At 37.6% G+C, this 18535-nt stretch overlaps 3 protein-coding genes across 4 annotated transcripts; all 3 read left to right on the top strand.

Moving 5' to 3' along the window:
* The first annotated feature begins 362 nt into the window (after positions 1-362).
* Positions 363-785, top strand: LOC137728322 (large ribosomal subunit protein P2y-like). Its single transcript, XM_068467141.1, has one exon. The coding sequence runs from the start codon at positions 426-428 to the stop codon at positions 783-785; it is 360 nt and encodes a 119-aa protein (XP_068323242.1). The 5' UTR covers positions 363-425.
* A 2854-nt stretch (positions 786-3639) lies between these two features.
* On the top strand, positions 3640-7501 carry LOC137737005 (large ribosomal subunit protein bL21c-like). The gene is made up of 5 exons (XM_068476348.1): positions 3640-4097; positions 4355-4435; positions 6282-6383; positions 6524-6598; positions 7245-7501. The coding sequence occupies exons 1-5, from the start codon at positions 3762-3764 to the stop codon at positions 7314-7316; spliced, it is 666 nt and encodes a 221-aa protein (XP_068332449.1). The 5' UTR covers positions 3640-3761; the 3' UTR covers positions 7317-7501.
* A 2080-nt stretch (positions 7502-9581) lies between these two features.
* Positions 9582-18063, top strand: LOC137713739 (DEAD-box ATP-dependent RNA helicase 28-like). Of its 2 annotated transcripts, XM_068453085.1 has the most exons (19): positions 9582-9960; positions 10057-10245; positions 10327-10395; positions 10560-10666; positions 10852-10930; positions 11292-11465; positions 11587-11735; positions 11879-11974; positions 12097-12199; positions 12392-12454; positions 13012-13073; positions 13271-13367; positions 13548-13666; positions 13750-13792; positions 13964-14065; positions 15406-15504; positions 15592-15675; positions 16430-16701; positions 17648-18063. In XM_068453085.1, the coding sequence occupies exons 1-19, from the start codon at positions 9628-9630 to the stop codon at positions 17661-17663; spliced, it is 2256 nt and encodes a 751-aa protein (XP_068309186.1). In that variant the 5' UTR covers positions 9582-9627; the 3' UTR covers positions 17664-18063. The 2 variants fall into 2 exon arrangements, with proteins under 2 accessions (XP_068309186.1, XP_068309193.1); XM_068453092.1 differs by lacking the exons at positions 15592-15675; positions 16430-16701; positions 17648-18063 and having other exon boundaries at positions 14422-15504.
* Positions 18064-18535: the final 472 nt, after the last annotated feature.

Genomic DNA, 18535 nt, shown 5'->3' on the forward strand with positions numbered 1-18535 from the left:
TAATGCTCCGGCCATCCTCGTCAAGACTTTCACGGACGTGAATTACGTCAAGAAGCTAACCTTGAATTACTCTTGGAGTGGCACGGTGCTGCTCAACCCGTAGCCCAAAAACATCGGTCCGTTGGCGGGGAAAGGTCAGGGGCATAGAGAAACAATCAAATGGCAGGATCAAACTCCAGTATTACAAAGAGAAGAATCAGTGGTACTGCCTAGGATGAAGTCAACTACTACAAAGATAGGACAAAATACCATTCCGATATAAACCCAATAACTAGAATTTGGTTCGAAACGGTTCGGTTTTTTTCATGATTTTTTTTTTTTTTAAATACCTGGAGCTTGAAGCACATTTCTTTTTTTCCCGCATTCGGCTGCAAATTTACCCTTTCTCTCCACACTCCGCAGATCCAGAGCCCTCTCAAGCAGAGATGAAGGTGGTCGCTGCATACTTGTTGGCTGTGTTGGGCGGCAAGACCACCCCTACCGCCGAAGATCTCAAGGACAACCTTGGCTACGTTGGTGCCGAGGCTGATGATGACAGGATTCAACTTCTGCCTTCCGAAGTCAAGGGTAAGGACATCACAGAGCTAATTGCCTCTGGAAGGGAAAAGTTGGCCTCCGTACCAGCTGGTGGAGGTGGTGCTGTTGCAGTTGCTGCAACTGGTTGTGGTTGTGGTGGTGGTGGTGGTGCTGCCGCTGCTGCGGCTGAGGCAAAGAAAGAGGAGAAGAAAATAATGATATCAGGGGAGAAAAAAAGAAAGAGAAAGAAATGGGTGAGAGGGAGCTGAGAGAACAAAAGAAGAAAAAAAGCAAGAGAGAAATGGGGGAGAGAGGAAGGACCTGAAGGTGGAGGCATGATAGTAAAAAAAAAAAAAAAAAGAATAAAAAAAAAAGAAAAAATCACGGCTGGGGAGAAGAAATGAAGAAATAATTAGTATGCTAGGATTCCCAACTTTCTAATAGGAGGCCTAACATTCTATTTAGGCTTAAAAGGGGTTAAAGTTTGGGCTTGGAATTAATTTGGAAATAAATATCCATTATATATAATAATTAAAATTTTACATAAAATTAATATATATTTATTCGGTTTGGTTTGGTTCGATTTTGTACTTTTGGTTTGGTTTTTTTTTTCAATTCAATTTTCGATCTGGTTTTTTTCGGTTTTTGGTTTTGTCAACCCATCCCTAATGCTGCCCTATGTTAAAGTATGGTCCCTGTCACTTGTTTTTCTAAAGTGAGCAACTCTTATGATGTGATTATGAATTTGAATGCTATTAGAATGTGTTTACTTATTGGCACATACACACACACACATATATATATATATATATGAAGCATAGCTGCAAATGAACTGAATGTATATAGTACAAATGGGGAAAAGCTCCTTGATGTGTTCAATGCTTCAAATGCTATCTTCTGTTTGTCATATTGGAGATTTATCATTTACTGGGTGGAACTTTTGTGACGAACCGCCACGCATCTACTTCTAAACACAATAGATTCTTCTTCAAGTTCTAAGTTTTTTCTCCAGTGAATACAAATCTGTTTCCTCCCTTAACTTTTTACTATGTTTTGTAAACATGCGATGCATTCACGAAGGTACACTTGATGTTTTTCTCCTGCAGATGAGATGTAACAACGTTCTCTATCTTCATGGAGTGCCGGAGGATCGATGAAGAAGTTGAAGATGCTGAACTAGAATAAGATGTGCAATGAGGGTTGGTTATAATAAACAGAACTTGGTAACCAGGATTTTATCTCTAGCTACTATATGTAATTGTTGTTTAGTTGGAAATGAAAACCTTTCTACTGATTTACTGCACCCAATTGGCTTATTTGTTCATGTTGATGTTCAGAGTAGCATTAACAATGGCATAATCCACCGTGGAATTTCTTTGAATTGGAGATGATATTGGACTAAAGTTCATTGTTCTAATATAACATAGGCGGCACTCAAGTACAGGCCACAAACTAAACGACCCAAAGCCACCAACCAAAGCCTCACCTACAAACTAAAGTTCATTGTTCTACTTCACGTTTCATTATTGTCGTTGTTTTCAATTTAACATGCGTTTGAAAATAATCTCCCCTTGTTAGTTGCACTTTGTGGTTTGGATTTGGAACATTAACAAGTTGTGCCTTTATTGGCCCTAAACCTTTTGAGCAAAACTACTTTTATTCGAACCCATTGACAATTGTCATTAAAAATCTATTGTGAAATACTACTACTGTCTTTATGTCAACCCATTTTTTGGTCAAGTTCATCCTTTGAGGATGAGCTGAGCCGCATAGACTTCGTTGGTTGCGAGTCCAGCGCCTTTGAGCCACATGAGGACCAGAATAGGTCTAGGCCCTTCTTAAAACTTCTCAGCCTTGTGGGTGCACCTTCTTCATTCCTCCTGATTCCCCAGCTTTTCCTTCTTTTTTCAGTTCGCAAAGACTTGCTTTTTCACTTTAAAAGTCTTATTTCTTATTTCTTTCCCTGGTCTTAGGTTCGATTCTCGTCAAAGTCGAATTTGAACCACATTATTGCTAGCCCATTGTGAGGCTTAGCCCGCTTTGTTCATACATGTTGAGCTCATACATGTCATCTTTGTAGTGTAAAAGGCTTTGTTCATACTCAGATTTGGGCATAGAAGTGGAATTTGTAGTGGTAAAGCACAGTACGCAACGGTCATTGAGTACTTGAGACTCAAGCCCTCTTCTTCTGGAATCACAATGTGTTGATGACAATGATATATGAGTAATTCTTTCGCAGCAAGCAATAGCTTGGAGTGCAGTTACTACCGCGCGAGTGGTCTTTATCTTTTACTGTTGTTGTTACTTCAAGGTAACTATGGTAATCTTGACGAAGAGGGGGTAGAAAGCGAGTGAATTCTTGTAGTAAATCTGGGTGGTCTTTGAAAAGAGCTGCAACCTTGTGATAAATTACCTCAGTAGCCTCGCGGTTATTGTCACTAGATTCAGAACTACTAGTACTACTAGAATTAGCCTTTCGTTTTCGTTTGGATGACCTGCTGATCATTCTGTAACTAGGCATAATGTTTGTAAAAAACTCATAAACATCATCATCATCCTCATCATCTCGGCTTTCGCATAACAGTCGGGTCTTGACTTTGTTGACGAAATCAAGGGCTTCTCGGAAAGCAAGAGGAGGAGGTGGGCAGGGTTGAGAGGTAATTTGATGTTCCTTGGGCAAGAAGGCATTGAAACCTAAGAGTAGATGAGGGTGTCCTTGGAAGAGCTGTTTGACGATGTGAACGACAGCGGTGGCTTCAAATTTTTTGGACCGGAAGTCTTGGAGGAGCTGAACAAAGTGGTGGAAGTTTTCAATCTTGTCTTGCTTTGCAAATACCTCCTTCACCTCCCTCAAATATGCCAAAGACTCGCTTTTTGTTGGTTTCATCTTTTTCGTGTCGTAGGTGTCTTCTTCTTGTTGCGTGGTTTCTAAGACAAATTCCAAGGAATTACAGAAGACAAATAAACAGAAAATATGAGAGGAGAGAGTATTTAAAACTTGGGGTCAATGCCTTGTTTCAAAAGGATTCCCACTGCAAGTGGCAAGTGTTACAAAAATTGATTTTATTTTAAATTTTGCTGAAGGGGCAAAATTGGATTTTAGAGTTTTGCTGATGCAGGGTACAAATAGCAAATTTCATGGGTCGATACAGAAATCCCCCGACGGATAGGATAAAAGTCTGGCGGGCGTAGGAGAGTGACGCAGAGTGCGAGTGGCGAGTGAGCTCTGAAAAGAAAAGGCAACAATGGCGGCCTCTGCAACTGCAACAATTTCGTTATGCTCTACCTTCGCAACCCATTGCAAAATCTCGCAAAACCTTCAAACTCCGGCAACCCATTTCAGCTTTCCGTCTCTCTCCTCTTCTTCTTCCCACAAGCTGTCTTCTTGCTCTTTACGGCGACCCACATTCCCGCTTCTGATCAAGTCGTCGGAGTCGGATTCAGCCGTGGTCGTCGAGGCCGAGTTTCAAGCTCCCGAACCAGAGGCCGGGCCCGATGATTCGGAGCCAGCGGCCTTGCAAGTCGTGGAAACCCCTTCGTCGGAGGCCCCAAAACGAGAGCAGCTGTTCGGCGTTGTCATGGTATGCATTCAATTTCACTTCTTTGATTGTCTTTGTGGTTACCCAGATAAGAATTTTAGCTGATTACATGCTGCTAAATTTCGTTTTTGGTCGTTAATTTGGTGTTTAGTGGTGGTTTAGTGCTGATTACCAGTTTATATAGATGACATTTTGGTTCTGTATTACATTTAAGAGCAAAAATTGAAGTCGGGGTTCTCTAATCAGCTCAAAAATTGTTAGTCTTACTACTGGGGTTGCTTGTGTATGATGCCTAATAGATCGGTGGGCGCCAGTACATTGTCATTCCTGGACGATTTATCTATACTCAGCGGCTAAAAGGCGCTAATGTTAACGACAAGGTATGATATTCTTCGCATTCTTCACCATTCGTTACTTGAATTCCTGTTGTTGTTGCTCCATTTTGGCTTTAGTTTTAGTTGTATGGAATTATCTAGCTGTTAATTGTAGTTTTTGTGCAATGCCTAGCTTTAATAGTATTTTTATGCATCACTGTTACTAGAATCACACAACTGGAGTGGTTTTGTTGAAGTTCATATGCTTTTACTTCCTGGGTTGGATGAGAAACATTCCATTTACAATGCCATTTCCAGAAATCGGCCTCCAATATTAGACTCATCAGTTGAGTTAACCTGTGATATTAGGTGACTTTCGGCTAATCTTACAGCACGTCATAAATTGTAGAAATCATTATTAAAACAAAATGTGGATTGGAAATGCTGCAATCAGTCATTTCAAGACAAATTGTTAATATGATACATGCAAAAAGTCTGACTAGAAATTTTATGTTGGTGCTTCTTTGAAATAAGCAAGAAGAAGACCTAACAAAGGTTAGGAGACGTCAGCAGAGTGTAAGGATAGGCAGGAACACTAGTATGGTATTGTGAAAACGTGTATATAGACATATTGGAGTCCGCATTTAGGTAGGAGTTCTGAAGAGGTAAGGACCTGTGGGAGGCAATCTCATAATTGTTGGAGGACTACCTGCTAGACATACGTAGTGGTCCCTTAATTGATTGGATTGTCTTTGTTTTGAAGAAGTAAAGTAATCCCTTTGTAGCCAAGTTGCTGCTCCGGCATGTTATATTTGGTTTATAAGAATCCTGGTTGGTCTGTCGTAGTGATAGTTTTATGATTTATCCCCTTAGTCAATTCAGCATTCTGGCTTACGCATGTGGCAACAGTCAAGGCCCAATGTTGGACGATTTTATGCTCCAACATAATAAGAAATCAATAATTTAAAAGAACATATGCAAGACAGAGGCTTCTTCATTGTCTTGAAAATAAAGAGTTTTGTGTATTTCACTTTTCTTTTTTAATAAACTGTTATAGTTTCTTCTCAAAAAAAATAAAATAAATAAATAAAGAGTTTAAGTTGATGTTTCAATGGATTTCAAAAAAATTCAGCTGTCAATGTTTTTGTGTATGAAAAAGCTTTACCTTATGACAACAGAGAGGGTATGCTCTTTTGAAAAGCGGTGTCATACACGTATGACCTCAAAAGTTCCTGTCATTGCTAGTTGCTAACTTGGACAATTCTATTATGTCCTTTTCCAACACCATTTGCTTCATCAATCTTGTGATATGGTATTTGCCGCATCAATCTTGTGATATGGTATGGTTTTGTGTGCATAATTTGATCTGTACCTTCAATAAGGAAACAAATGTAGTAAGATAAAAAGAAACATTAAAAGTCTCATTTTTCCTTCAGTTGAAAACTTTTGTGAATCGAAAAGTTGTAGAGAGTGATTGAACAAGAAAATCAACCCCAGAATTTGGGTAGTGCAATGTCACGTAAATCAATATAATTTGGTGTCCAGAACCTTGCATCATGGTTTTGCTGATTTAGAAGGAATTTATTTTGTAATAATATTCTTGTGATTCTGATTTCAAATTATCAATCACTTGAATAAGGATTTAGTTTATCCAAGCTCAGCGGTTCCTCACCCACGCCCCTTCCAGCACGAGTGTACTTTTAACCCTATAGAAATGTACTCTTGCTTTACTAGACTTCATGAAAAATTGGAGAATACTGTGGCCTGGTGGCCTCTAGTTTAGCCTTTAAGGGCTTTGAAATCAATTATTCTTTCTATTATAAAACCAGTGATGTTATCAGTATTGGATCTTTATTTTCTAAGAAGTTACCGCTGCTTTGTCCTCAAGGTGTTTAAACTTGATCTTATGCAGATTGTTCTCAACAAAGTGTTGCTGGTGGGGACTAAAACAAGTACGTACATTGGAAAGCCAGTGGTGACAAATGCCGCTGTACATGCTGTCGTTGAAGAGCAGGTAATTCATTAATTCATTATGTTATATGGAATCTCTCTCTTTTACCATTGTAAAGAAGGTCTGTATATTTGTGAATTTGTTTGCGTTTAGTTAGTATCTTTTTAATATTTTCTGTCTTATTGTTGCGTATTCTTATGCAGGGACTTAATGACAAAGTGGTTGTCTTCAAGTATAAAAAGAAGAAAAATTATAGGAGAAACATCGGTCACCGACAGGTATTACCGTCATTTCTTTGTGAACCAACCAGAACATTTGATTTTATTCATAAGTGCAATGACTATTCTTTCTGTTATCTGTGTAGTTACTTCGATTGACTTGATTTCATACATCGAAGCAAGGAAAGAAAATGAGTTTCAGTTGTTAATATGATGATAGAAACTAAACTAGTGCATACATCTATATGCATCATGCATCATGCATTTTACGGCAATGAGGATTTGCCTCTCAGTTAGTTGATTACCCTACCTTTTATTTACTCTAGTTCAAATCCGAGTCCTATTTCCAGATGCAATTCTTGAACAAAACAATACTCTAAACCTCGATTTAGTTGACCAATGGCATCAGGGTTGTAGTACGAACTGGTGAATCTTGCAGAGTCATCACATGTGATTTGCTGGTACCCCAACCAAAGTCAATTCTTTCGATTTATCATCGTAGATAGGACACAATATTTCCTTATAGTTTCCTGTATGGTTTTCCTCTAATGTCCCCAAGGAGTTTGGTAGTCCTGTATGATAAAAAAGAGCTTATATATATATATATATATATATATATATATATGTCCTTGATCAAATACACATCACTAATCTCCGAATTGCCTATTCCTGTTTTGATGATTTAACTCGTTTGTCATGTATCCAGCCGAATACGCGCATAAGGATAACAGCGATAACAGGCTACCAAGACTATCCAGCAGTTACTCTCGAGTCGTAGGGCTGCATAGGAAGGTTTGAACGTATGATTCGTGATTGGTTTTGTGTGTCTTGTGAAATGTTATGAAGTAATGAATCTTAAATTTCTTTTTTCATAGATTCGTTTCGGTTCTCATTTTGTATGTAAGCTGGTATATGGATCAACATTCGTTTCAATTCCACTATTGATTTGTGTGTCGTTACTAATTTGACATGATTGCAAGTAACCCCTTCCAAGTTCCTGCACAGGGTTGAAATCATCACAACCTTCAACAATTTACACTGTGGCCTGGTACAAATTCATTATTTTACCACGTCATATCTATTTCTAAGGTTCACCAAGGAGGATTCGAACTTGGGTGGACATGGAGCACTGACGCTGTGCACAACTCATGTATGCATAAACACTCTTCGTTTTTTGAACAATCAGAAAAATTAAGCCAGTTGAAAAACATGAAATTTTGTACTTTCATCATTCCTCTGTTTGTAACATGCACGTGAGTCTCACATGTGAGGAGAAGATGGTCAGTTCATCCTTTCCATAGTCACTCCCCATTCATAAACAAAGACATCACGAACTGAAATCGCATTCGGGTGCGCAGTTGAATTCTTTGATTGAACTGCTCCTTCTTGATTGATGCTGCTCCTTCCATCTTATCGCTTTCGGTTTTAGATTTGGTTTTTGTTTTGGATTTTGATTTTAGATTTATGCTGCTCATCTTCTATCTTGTAGTTTAGGAACAGAGGTTGAAGTGTTGGATTTGTTATGGGAATTGGGATGAAATGACCTTTCATTCTCAAGGGTTCATAATCACCATTGATAAACATGGTTCCAATCAATAAGCACAACAAACTACCAAGACATTCAATCGTTTACAAAATTCAACTTTGATAACCTAATTATAAAAGCGCAAAAAACAAAAAAAAAAAAAAAAAAAAAAAAAACAGTGGACTCCCACATATGAAAGTATCAAAATACAATGCATCCAAAATAAAATAAGGGCACTATCAGGTTTTCTTCTACCATAGGTTATGATTTTTGTGGACAAAGCTCTTGCCAGGAGGTTTCCATGGTGCAACAGTTTGTTTATAGAAGTGGTTGGTGGATGAGGAGGCCATACCTGAGTATGTTGGTGACGTCTCCCTCAATTCTTCGCTTTGCCATCAATGTGGCTTTTCAAACACAAACCAAACCTCTGATATCAATGAAAGAATTTTGTTCGTGCTTTAGAATTGGAATGTCATGAGCAGTGGCGGAGCCACTTGAGGACTAAGAGAGGTTCGGGCCTATCTTGAAGTTTCTTCACTTTTAGTTTCTGTTTTTGTGGGATATTTTGTTTTCTTTGACTTATGTACTTTTTTTTCCCGGCTAGCTTTATTATATTTATCTAATTGCCCAAAAAATTGTGTTTTACAGTAGTATTGTTATGAAACCAAATCCTTGTATCAACTAGCCTTCTTTAGTTAGTCACCCTTTTGCATGATTTGTTGAATAGTGAAACCATGCGTATATGGGATAGAGGAAGAAATTTTCATCAGTTCGGTGCGGTAATTTTCGTTCAATTTCAATTTAGGAACTTATAAAGAAGTTTGATGCTTATGATATAATTATCTCAATCTATTTTTTTTCTTCATGAGATTCATCTCTTTTAATTAAAATTTTCCATTCCACTATGAAAATGAATTTTTCTTGCATTAATTATATTATTTTTTAATCAATTTCTTTCATAAGGCTTAGTGGCCCTATCTAGCCTCGATTTCTGGCTCTGCCACTAGTCATGAGGGTTTTAGCTAAGCTATTGGCATGCGACTAACTATGAAATGACCATCTTATCCTCACATGCATGCTACTAACGGAGGAATGACAGAAGTTTTAATTTTGGGTATAAATTTTAACAAACTTAGACTACAGGGATTTAAATCCGATTTTTTTTATCAGATGAACTATCTTCTGAATACCTTATGACCACGATGATCATTTATCCAATTAGACCTTTCATAAAATTCTCTCAATTTTGAGATATTAAACTGACAACTTTGAAGTTTTAGTTCACTCGTACATTCCTTTTAAAGACGAATTAACTGTTTAAGTTAACTATTAAAAAATTGAAAATATCTATAAATATTAAAAAAAGTGCATTAAAACGGGGTGATGTGAAATTGAATTAAAAACCTTGTGTTAGGTCATTCTAAACCCTAATGTAGATGATGTGGCATGTCCACGTAGGCCTGCCTCACCTGTCGAAAACCCTACTAGGAGGAGGAATACGCATTCGCACCCAAAATCCATAAAACCCCTCCCTCTCGATCTCCTCACCCACAATTTTTCAGAAATGGCTGCCGCTTTCGTATTTGAGCCCCCAAGTGACGAAGAATATTCCGACGCCGAAGAACAACAACCGCAGGAGGAGGAGGAAGAAGATGAACAGGAAGAAGACGAAGCAGCTCTGAAACCCTCTCGAGCTTCTCGCCACTCTGAGTCCCCGTGGGACTTCGCTTCCTACTCCGAAACAGTCGCCCAAGAACATGCTCGCCGGAGCACCACCTCCGTCGATTTCAAGATCTCCAAAGCCCTGCAGCAACGATCAGTCCCCAGTGCCGTTGCCCACGACGATGATGGTAGCTCCGAATCCCAATCCGAATCCGAACCCGAATCCGACAAACAGGTCTGTGTCTTGTTGATTTTACTCAAATTCATTCAATCAATTCAATGTGTATAAAATTGCTTAAATTAAGCTATGTTGTTGGTGTTGGTAATTTAGGAAGATTATAAGCCGGAAGATGATGAAGTAGTAGATGATGCCACTAATGCCGGTGATGGTAAAACGCCATTTTTCTCCCCATCAGATGGAACCTCCTTTCATGCAAACTCGTTCATGGAGCTCCATTTGTCTCGCCCTTTGCTTCGGGCGTGTGAGAAACTGGGTTATACCAAGCCCACTCCTATTCAGGTCTCGAATCCTGTTACGCTTACAATCCATTTCCTGTTGCTTTCATTTCAGTTCACTGAATTTATGGGGCTTTGTATGTAGGCGGCGTGCATACCATTAGCTCTGAGTGGGCGGGATATATGTGGGAGTGCGATTACTGGTTCTGGCAAGGTATATTACTTCTCTTTTTGGTAGAGTAACCATTACAGTTAGAGGTGCGGTTTGTGTGTTATTACTTTTAGTGATAGTCGAATCAAAATTATCTTCGTTCACTTCACAACTGATCTTTCTTTTCATCTCAATCTGTTAACGCTTTTCTCACCTTTTTTACACAGACTGCTGCTTTTGCGTTACCTACTCTAGAAAGACTATTGTTTCGTCCAAAGCGGGTGCCCGCTATTAGGGTCCTCGTTCTCACCCCAGCCAGAGAACTGGCGGTGCAGTAAGTTTTAGTTCCATATTCAGTTATCTTATTTATACATTATTGTCAGTTACTGTTCCTTGACTACAGTTTTCTGGACAATACTGCTTGGTTTTAGGAATAATTTCCTATGTAAAACATCTTTTAGGATCTGTCCTTTTATCTTGTCATTTTAGTTTCAGTCTAACTTTTAACATGCTTTTCAGGGTTCATAGTATGATTCAGAAACTTGCCCAGTTTACTGATATCAGATGCTGCCTGGTTGTTGGAGGGCTTTCATTAAAGGTTTGATTCACTTCCATTTCTTAATGCCTTAACTGTCAGATTCCTGGTTTGAGGTTGGATGTCTGGCATCCCTTGAAACATTCAGTTCCAAGGGAAAATAGCGTACCTCCAACATCCAATTATTATATTCCCTCTATCCTTGCATAAGTGAGTGAGGTCAAATATTTTAACTCAATATTAGGACCTTGTAGCTAAATGGAAAACCTACGTTACCCCTCCCAAGGGGAAAAAACATAGTAAGTGAAAGTGAATGAATTATCCACTTGGCATGCATAATGATTTCCAGTCATTTTTTCTTATTAACTTTTTCTCTCATTTCCTTTTTCCAAAAATATTCAAGGAATGGCATTTTTTTTATCAGGCACAAGAGGCAGACTTGAGAACAATGCCAGACATTGTTGTGGCTACTCCAGGACGCATTATCGATCATTTACGCAATTCAATGTCTGTGGATTTGGATGATCTTGCTGTTCTAATTCTTGACGAGGCAGATCGCCTTTTGGAGGTTGGATTTAGTGCTGAGATTCATGAGCTGGTATGCCCTGCCCCCTTCTTGATGCAAGCATGTGAAGAATTGAAATATTTCTGATTGACTTAAATAATTTAATATTTTTTATATATTAGTAAACAATCTCTAATCATAAGTTTTTATGCAGATTCGAGTATGCCCCAAAAGGAGACAAACCATGCTATTTTCAGCTACAATGACTGAAGAAGTTGACGAGCTTGTTAAGCTTTCTCTGACCAAACCATTACGCCTCTCGGCTGACCCATCTGCAAAACGGCCAGTCACACTAACGGAAGAGTAATTAATTATACCCACTATACAATTTTGCTTTGTTCAAATTTTATCATTACCTGTAGCAGCATTTGACTCTATAATAAGGGTATGTTGATGTATGAATTAAATTCACCTTTTTGCCTGTTGTCATTTTGGATGTCATGTAGAGTGGTTAGGATACGACGGATGCGTGAAGTAAATCAGGAAGCAGTTCTACTTGCATTATGTTCAAAGACATTCACAGCCAGAGTGATCATATTCAGGTTTGTAATATCTCCTTAAACCATTATTGACTAAATAACAAATATTTATTCCGAGTTCCTTCCTCATATTGGCTGATATCTTTTGTTAGTTCTGTGTAATGATTGTTTATTTTCTATGGCAGTGGCACAAAACAGGCTGCACATAGGTTGAAGATTTTGTTTGGGTTAGCTGGGCTTAAGGCTGCTGAGCTTCATGGCAACCTTACACAAATCCAGCGTCTAGATGTGAGTAACTTGTGTGCTTAGTGAAGTTTGGTTTTGTGGGTTATTTGTATAATTAGTTAGTGAAGTTTGCTCACCTGCTTAGTTATATCTAATGGTAAAGAAGATTGGCAATGACTGTTGGATATCTTGCTAGTTGACCTTATTTTCCTTTTTATTAATATGTGAAAATCTTTTCTGTTATTGTTTGTGTAGGCTTTGGAACTTTTCAGGAAGCAGGGAGTTGACTATTTGATTGCAACTGATGTGGCTGCTCGTGTAAGAACTAATCCTAGATTTTTTTTTTTTTTTTTTTTTTTTTTTCTGTCTGTACATTAGCACTTCCAGATGTGTGTTCTTACTCACTCAGAACTTTGTTCTCGAATTTTGAATCTCTCTCTCTCTCTCTCTCTCCAACTTTGTCTCATATTGGACATTGAACCGATTGTTGAAATCACACTAACGTCTTTTACACATATAAAACTGCATATTTTTATTGATTTTGAAAATCAAATTTAAAAAGAAGAAGATGTGCTACTGGCTGACATGCACCATGCGGATTGTTGACTTTACCATATAAGATTAGCCAAACTTCATATCGTTTTCCAACCAGGATTTTCAAGGAATTGATGTCCTTAATAATCTTATTGTACTTAACCAGTCCTCTCTGGGTTCCATTATTGTATATTATTTTGTCTTTGTGTATTAGGCGGGGATAGGAGAGAAAGGTGTGGTTGTTGGTCTATGGTCTTTTCTTCCCCTACATCTTGACTCTGTAAAAACTACGAAAATTATGTTGCTTTATAAAAATTAACGAGTCGGTTTATATTCTGCAGGGACTTGACATCATTGGTGTTCAAACAGTTATAAATTATGCATGTCCTCGTGACCTTACAAGGTAATCACTGGCCACTCCCACTGTTGCAATATATTCATGTATTCACCTGTCCTACCATTGACATTTAGAAATAAACTGTTGCTGACTTGTATACCTTATTTTATCGTTTATGCATTTATGGTTTGTGCATGTATTTTTCCTCCTTAATCTTATTTTTGCATCTTTGTGACTTCCTTCTTGTTTCTTTCCTTGTGCAGCTATGTTCATAGAGTGGGTCGTACAGCCAGAGCAGGCAGAGAAGGATATGCCGTTACTTTCGTGACAGATAATGACCGATCTCTTTTAAAAGCCATTGTGAGCATCATCTTCTTCTGTTGTGTTCTTGGACAAGTGTATTCTTTTCTCCCATTCGTCCTTGAGTACACTAACCCTCGTGTTTAATGTTCGCTTATCCAAGTACAAAAATGATGTTCACGATTTCAAGAGAATTGTAGTTTTAACTTATATGTTCCTTGGGGGAATTCAATTTAATAGGCAAAAAGAGCTGGTTCAAAGTTAAGGAGTCGAATTGTTGCAGAGCAATCAATTACTAAGTGGTGTCAGATTATTGAGGAAATGGAAGATCAAGTGGCCACAATTCTTCAAGAAGAGAGGTTTGCATTTTTTTCTCTAAATAAAGGTTTTTGACTTACTTAACTGTCTTCCGTAAAAGTAATTAGATTTGGAATATATGCAGGGAAGAGCAAGCACTAAGAAAAGCTGAAATGGAAGCATCGAAGGTATTTATTAACACCAATCCTTCCTTGCTACCTAATTTGTTGTTATCATTTTTGAGAGCACAACAAGCAATCAGAAGGTTGTACAATGTTGCTACCAACACATTCCTTGGAAAATTGTTGTTGTGTAAACTTATTATTATTATGGTTTAATCTTTGTGGCCTTCATTACAGGCTGAGAATATGATTGTGCACAAAGATGAAATTTATTCACGCCCCAAAAGAACCTGGTTTGTAACAGAAAAGGAAAAAAGGATGGTAGTGAATGCAGATAAGGTAATTTCTTTGTGTACCATGTTGTTTTATGTTGACATGCATTTGTTTCAGTCACTTACAATTTAGGTGATTTATCTGGTTCATGAATGCCTCAGATTTGCTTGGATTATTTTAATACAGTAAAAACTCTATATAGTCATAGTTTTGGGACCAACCCAATTTTATTACCAGAGGGAGGTTATTACTTAATGGAGGTTTAACTACAAAGAAAAGAATTTTTTTTTTTTTTTTACTTAGTTATCTTAAATGAAAGTGTTGGGTACAAAGGTTTACATTAGTAGTGAGCGTGTCAATTTCCAAAATGTGGACATTGGAGCAAGAGAGACACCTAATGGCTGATACATGTATGTATGCAGTGCTATCTTTTATGCCAAAAGTTTGATGCCCAGAAGCTGTAAACGAGAGATTACGTGCCTACAAGCTCAAAGACTTGACATCAACTCTAAAGAATAAATCGTTATCCCGGACAACTTTAGATGAATATTTTTATTTCAATTTCAATTTTGATTGGTGACATTACGTATTTTTTGACTTTATCCACAATTATTTCTATGTGGAGGCTTAGTTTTTATAAGACAGGACCTAAAAACATTATAACTCACTACAGTATGGAGTTTATTCTTATATATAACCAGCCCAGATTGGGATTGAACTTTTTTATGACTAATCCGAGGCTATTCCTATAAGAGTACCACTATACTGAGGTTTTACTTTACTACAGAATGGGTACAATACTACAATGTAAGAAAAATACATTTGCGATGACCTATGGAAAAGCCCTCAGTATGGGGGGCATTGGATACCATTTGTAATTATTCTCTACCTGTTGCATCTTCTGATTACATAAATTTAGTTCCAATACCATATAATGGATGTGGTTCGAAGTATAACTGAGCTTCTTAACCAAAAAAGGCAATATTTGATGCCATTTTCCATGTGGTAAGTGATCTAAAGAAGTTTAACTTGCCCTATACCCACTCTTTGATTAACAGAGAAAATCTAAACCTTATTGTTTCTCCTTTGATTTTCAAACAATGATAAAGCCAATCATTCCAATTGTTATTGGGTTAAAATATTCTTCACTATTTTTTTTTTCCAAACCTTTTCAATAAAGAAGAGACTGTTTGTATGGTTAGAGGTTTTTCAAGTCAGCAAACCTTCTCCAATGTATGGTTGTGTTCTTTTACTAGGAGTGAGAAGCACTTAAGCTGCCGTAGATCTTCATTGTAATCCTATTTTCTCAGGATGACTTGTTTTCTTTTCTATTCTAAGCATTTTTCTTGAATGGGGGACTTAACAAAGTAAGGGCATGATATCAAAGTTCTTCTTTCTGCTGACAGGCATCCAATGAAAGTGAAAGGCACCCTGGAAAAGAGGTAATCAGTGCCCAACAAGCTGAAGATTTAAAACTGAAAGAAAAGAGGAAGCGGGAGCGTGAGGTGATTGTAATCCTGCATTTTCCTTTTTCAAATTTTTATTATAATTCATTTGGGTCAAGTGTGTGACATGACAAGTGTTTGGAGCAGAAAAATTTGCCTCGAAAGAAGCGACGAAAATTGGAAGCAGCTAGGGAAATGTTAGAGGAGGAAAATCAAAATGAAAAGTTTGATGTACATCTCTCTCTCTCTCTCTCTCTCTCTGACTCTGCATATACTTATATATAATATTTCTGTACCTTTTGGATGAACTTTTTGGGGTAATTAGAATTGCCTAAGTGTTCAGGTTTTTGTCATCTTAATTTTGATTCGTATGTGGGGGCAGTCTTGTATTCCTGTGGCCAGCTTAGGCCACTAAGTCATATATATAAAATGTTTAGTTAAATATTATATTATTGTGTTTTAGAGTGGAATAATATACATAAACAGAAAAGATATCAGGATGAAGAAATATTTGGTTGGTTGGTGTAGAGGTTTAGTGCAAGATGATTATTGATTTTTGTATTACCCTTGGGTAGTTGACATTCACTTCATCAGTATGTTTCCCAAGTTTCTGGATATGTGGTCTTCTATAGTTGAGGGATTATTCTCTTTCTCATATACTGTGGGATATGTTAGCAGCCGCAAAATGATTTTGGTTGAGGTTATGTTACTTGTAAATAGATCTACTTGAGAGGTCTTAGCTAGTTTTGCTAGATGGGGGATTTCTTATCCACTATGTTGTAATTCATGTAATTATTTTAATAAATTGTTATCGTTTCTTCTCAAAAATAAAAATTAAAAAACTTAGTGTTCATGTAATCTTGTAGCTCAAAATTCTGAAAAGACAAAAAGAGACAAAACTTTGATGACCATATCCACACACACACATACACACAGATATGTATAATGCAATAGCGCAGAGTAATCATTATGTAAGGAACTGCAGGGTAGTGGAAAAAAGGAGAAGACCGGAACGCCACTTGTTGACCTGGCTTACCGACGGGCAAAAGCCGTGAAGGCTGCAAAGAAGGCAACAGATGCTGGCAAAATTGTGAGGAAGACTAGTAAGAAATCTACTCGTCCCCCCCAAAAAACTCAGTCAAGGACAGAGGAGATGCAGGACCTGTTCCAGAGTGACATGAGTCAAAGGAGGCAGAACAAAAAAAGTAGTGGAGTCGGAAATAAGAAGTCCAAGAATTCTTTTAAGAGCAAGTCGAGGTATGAAGCACCTTATCTTGTGATTAATCCTCCTTTCGATTTTGATTTGTATCTTACGGTCTTACTAAGCATTTTTGTGCTGTACATAGACTTTATGTTATAGATTCAGTCAAATTTTTGAATGGGCACATATCAGCTAACAAGAAGTCCTTGAGAAATGTACCTATAGTTTAGTCACCTGAAAGTTTTAAAATGAACAAACTTGTAGACTGTTTTTATAAGATGCTTCAGTGCAAAGGTGGCTTTGTTGAATGTGAGAACATCAGCACAGGTGATGAGACCTAGTCTACACCCTTGTATTACCCCTTATACGCACAAATTTCCTTTTAACTGCTGACCTCGAGCTTGAGCCTTTGAGTGGATCCATTTGGCTGAAATTCTGTTGACGATTGTGGTATAATTCCATAAGCTCTCTTGCTAGAGTTTGTTTTTGGTACAATAAGTTTAAATTGGGAGAATAGCGACTACATGATTTCTTCTCTATCTCGATCCTTTATCATGTTATTCTTACTTGTGGTAAATAAATTGTTTAGTACTTGAAAGGCCATTTGCTGATGATTTGGTGATCTATAATCATGTCTTGTTTCGTTAAAGGTCAGGCAGTAGGCGGTGTAGTCCTGTAGGTAGGGTTTTAGATAAACAGAAGAATTAGGAAAGGTCCTTTATCCATTAAATGCACAGTGAGTATCTTTTGTTCTAAGCTATCGTCTGCCATTTAGCTGGTTGACATTGAAGTGCATAGAAAACTGTACATTTTAGTTGTTGAAGTAGCTCGAGTATTTGTATTTCTATTCTCCTTAAGTAAAGGGAGCTTCCATCTTAGTAATAGCTCAAATGGTACTATCTCGGCTTGTTGAGGTTTCTCCTTTGCTGCTTGTATTACCTCAATGCACGAATGATGGAAATTGCGTAATAGATCTTGTCTGTTTTTTGATTTCTAAACCAGGTACAAGAGGAGATAGCTTCATCAAGCTGGGAATCAAAATTCCCCATACTGTGTTGGACATGCAGTGAAAGGGTCGATTGGTTTCTTCAAGTGTTACGAGGGAACATCTGAGCGAGAGCACTACGTAACTGGTAATAGCATGGTAGGAGGAAAGGAAGAGCGGACTTTTTGCCTTTCATATGCTCAAGGGGATTTAGACTTGTCTAGCTTGGCTCCCGGTATTTTAGACGTGAATTTTACTTGTTACTTAACAGTTTTCTCAAACTTTTAACAATTGATGATCAAGTTTTGATGAAATTCATTTGATCTTTGGGTCTAGTCTGGTCACCATTGTCAACGACATTGCTGTTATTACTAGTTGCACCGTAACCGTGACAATTGGGTGCAGTCACCAAAATAGATGACCTTTGGGCACCGTTGCCAGAGTCACCAATATAATGAGAGTATCAATCCCACGTCGGAAAAAAAAAGGGACCTTGCATGTGCTTATAAATAATTGAATTACTCATCATGTTTTCAATTGATTTTACGATAGAAGCTCAACTTTCTTCATTTCCTTGATGTTTAATCTTTTGTAGACTAAGAATGCATCATTTTATTCATATTTTTGTGTTTAGAAGAAAGGGGATGGGCGGCCACAATATATATGTACTCTAAAGATGTGCCCTATTTATCTCTCGTTTGGAAGGATTTTGGTAGGAAGTAGGGGGAAAAGGATCCTTTTCCTGAGGATTCCGAGGATCTTGTGCTCAAGGTCGTTTATCATATATCGTGCGGTCAGTTTTCGTTAGGTATTATTTATATTTAATTCTAAATTTTAAATTTTAAATGATTTCTGATCACAATGAACAATTATGATCACATGATCTTCCGGATGCCCAAAAAAGG

The sequence above is a fragment of the Pyrus communis genome, chromosome 1 (assembly GCF_963583255.1).
Source record: "Pyrus communis chromosome 1, drPyrComm1.1, whole genome shotgun sequence".
Lineage (NCBI taxonomy): Eukaryota > Viridiplantae > Streptophyta > Magnoliopsida > Rosales > Rosaceae > Pyrus > Pyrus communis.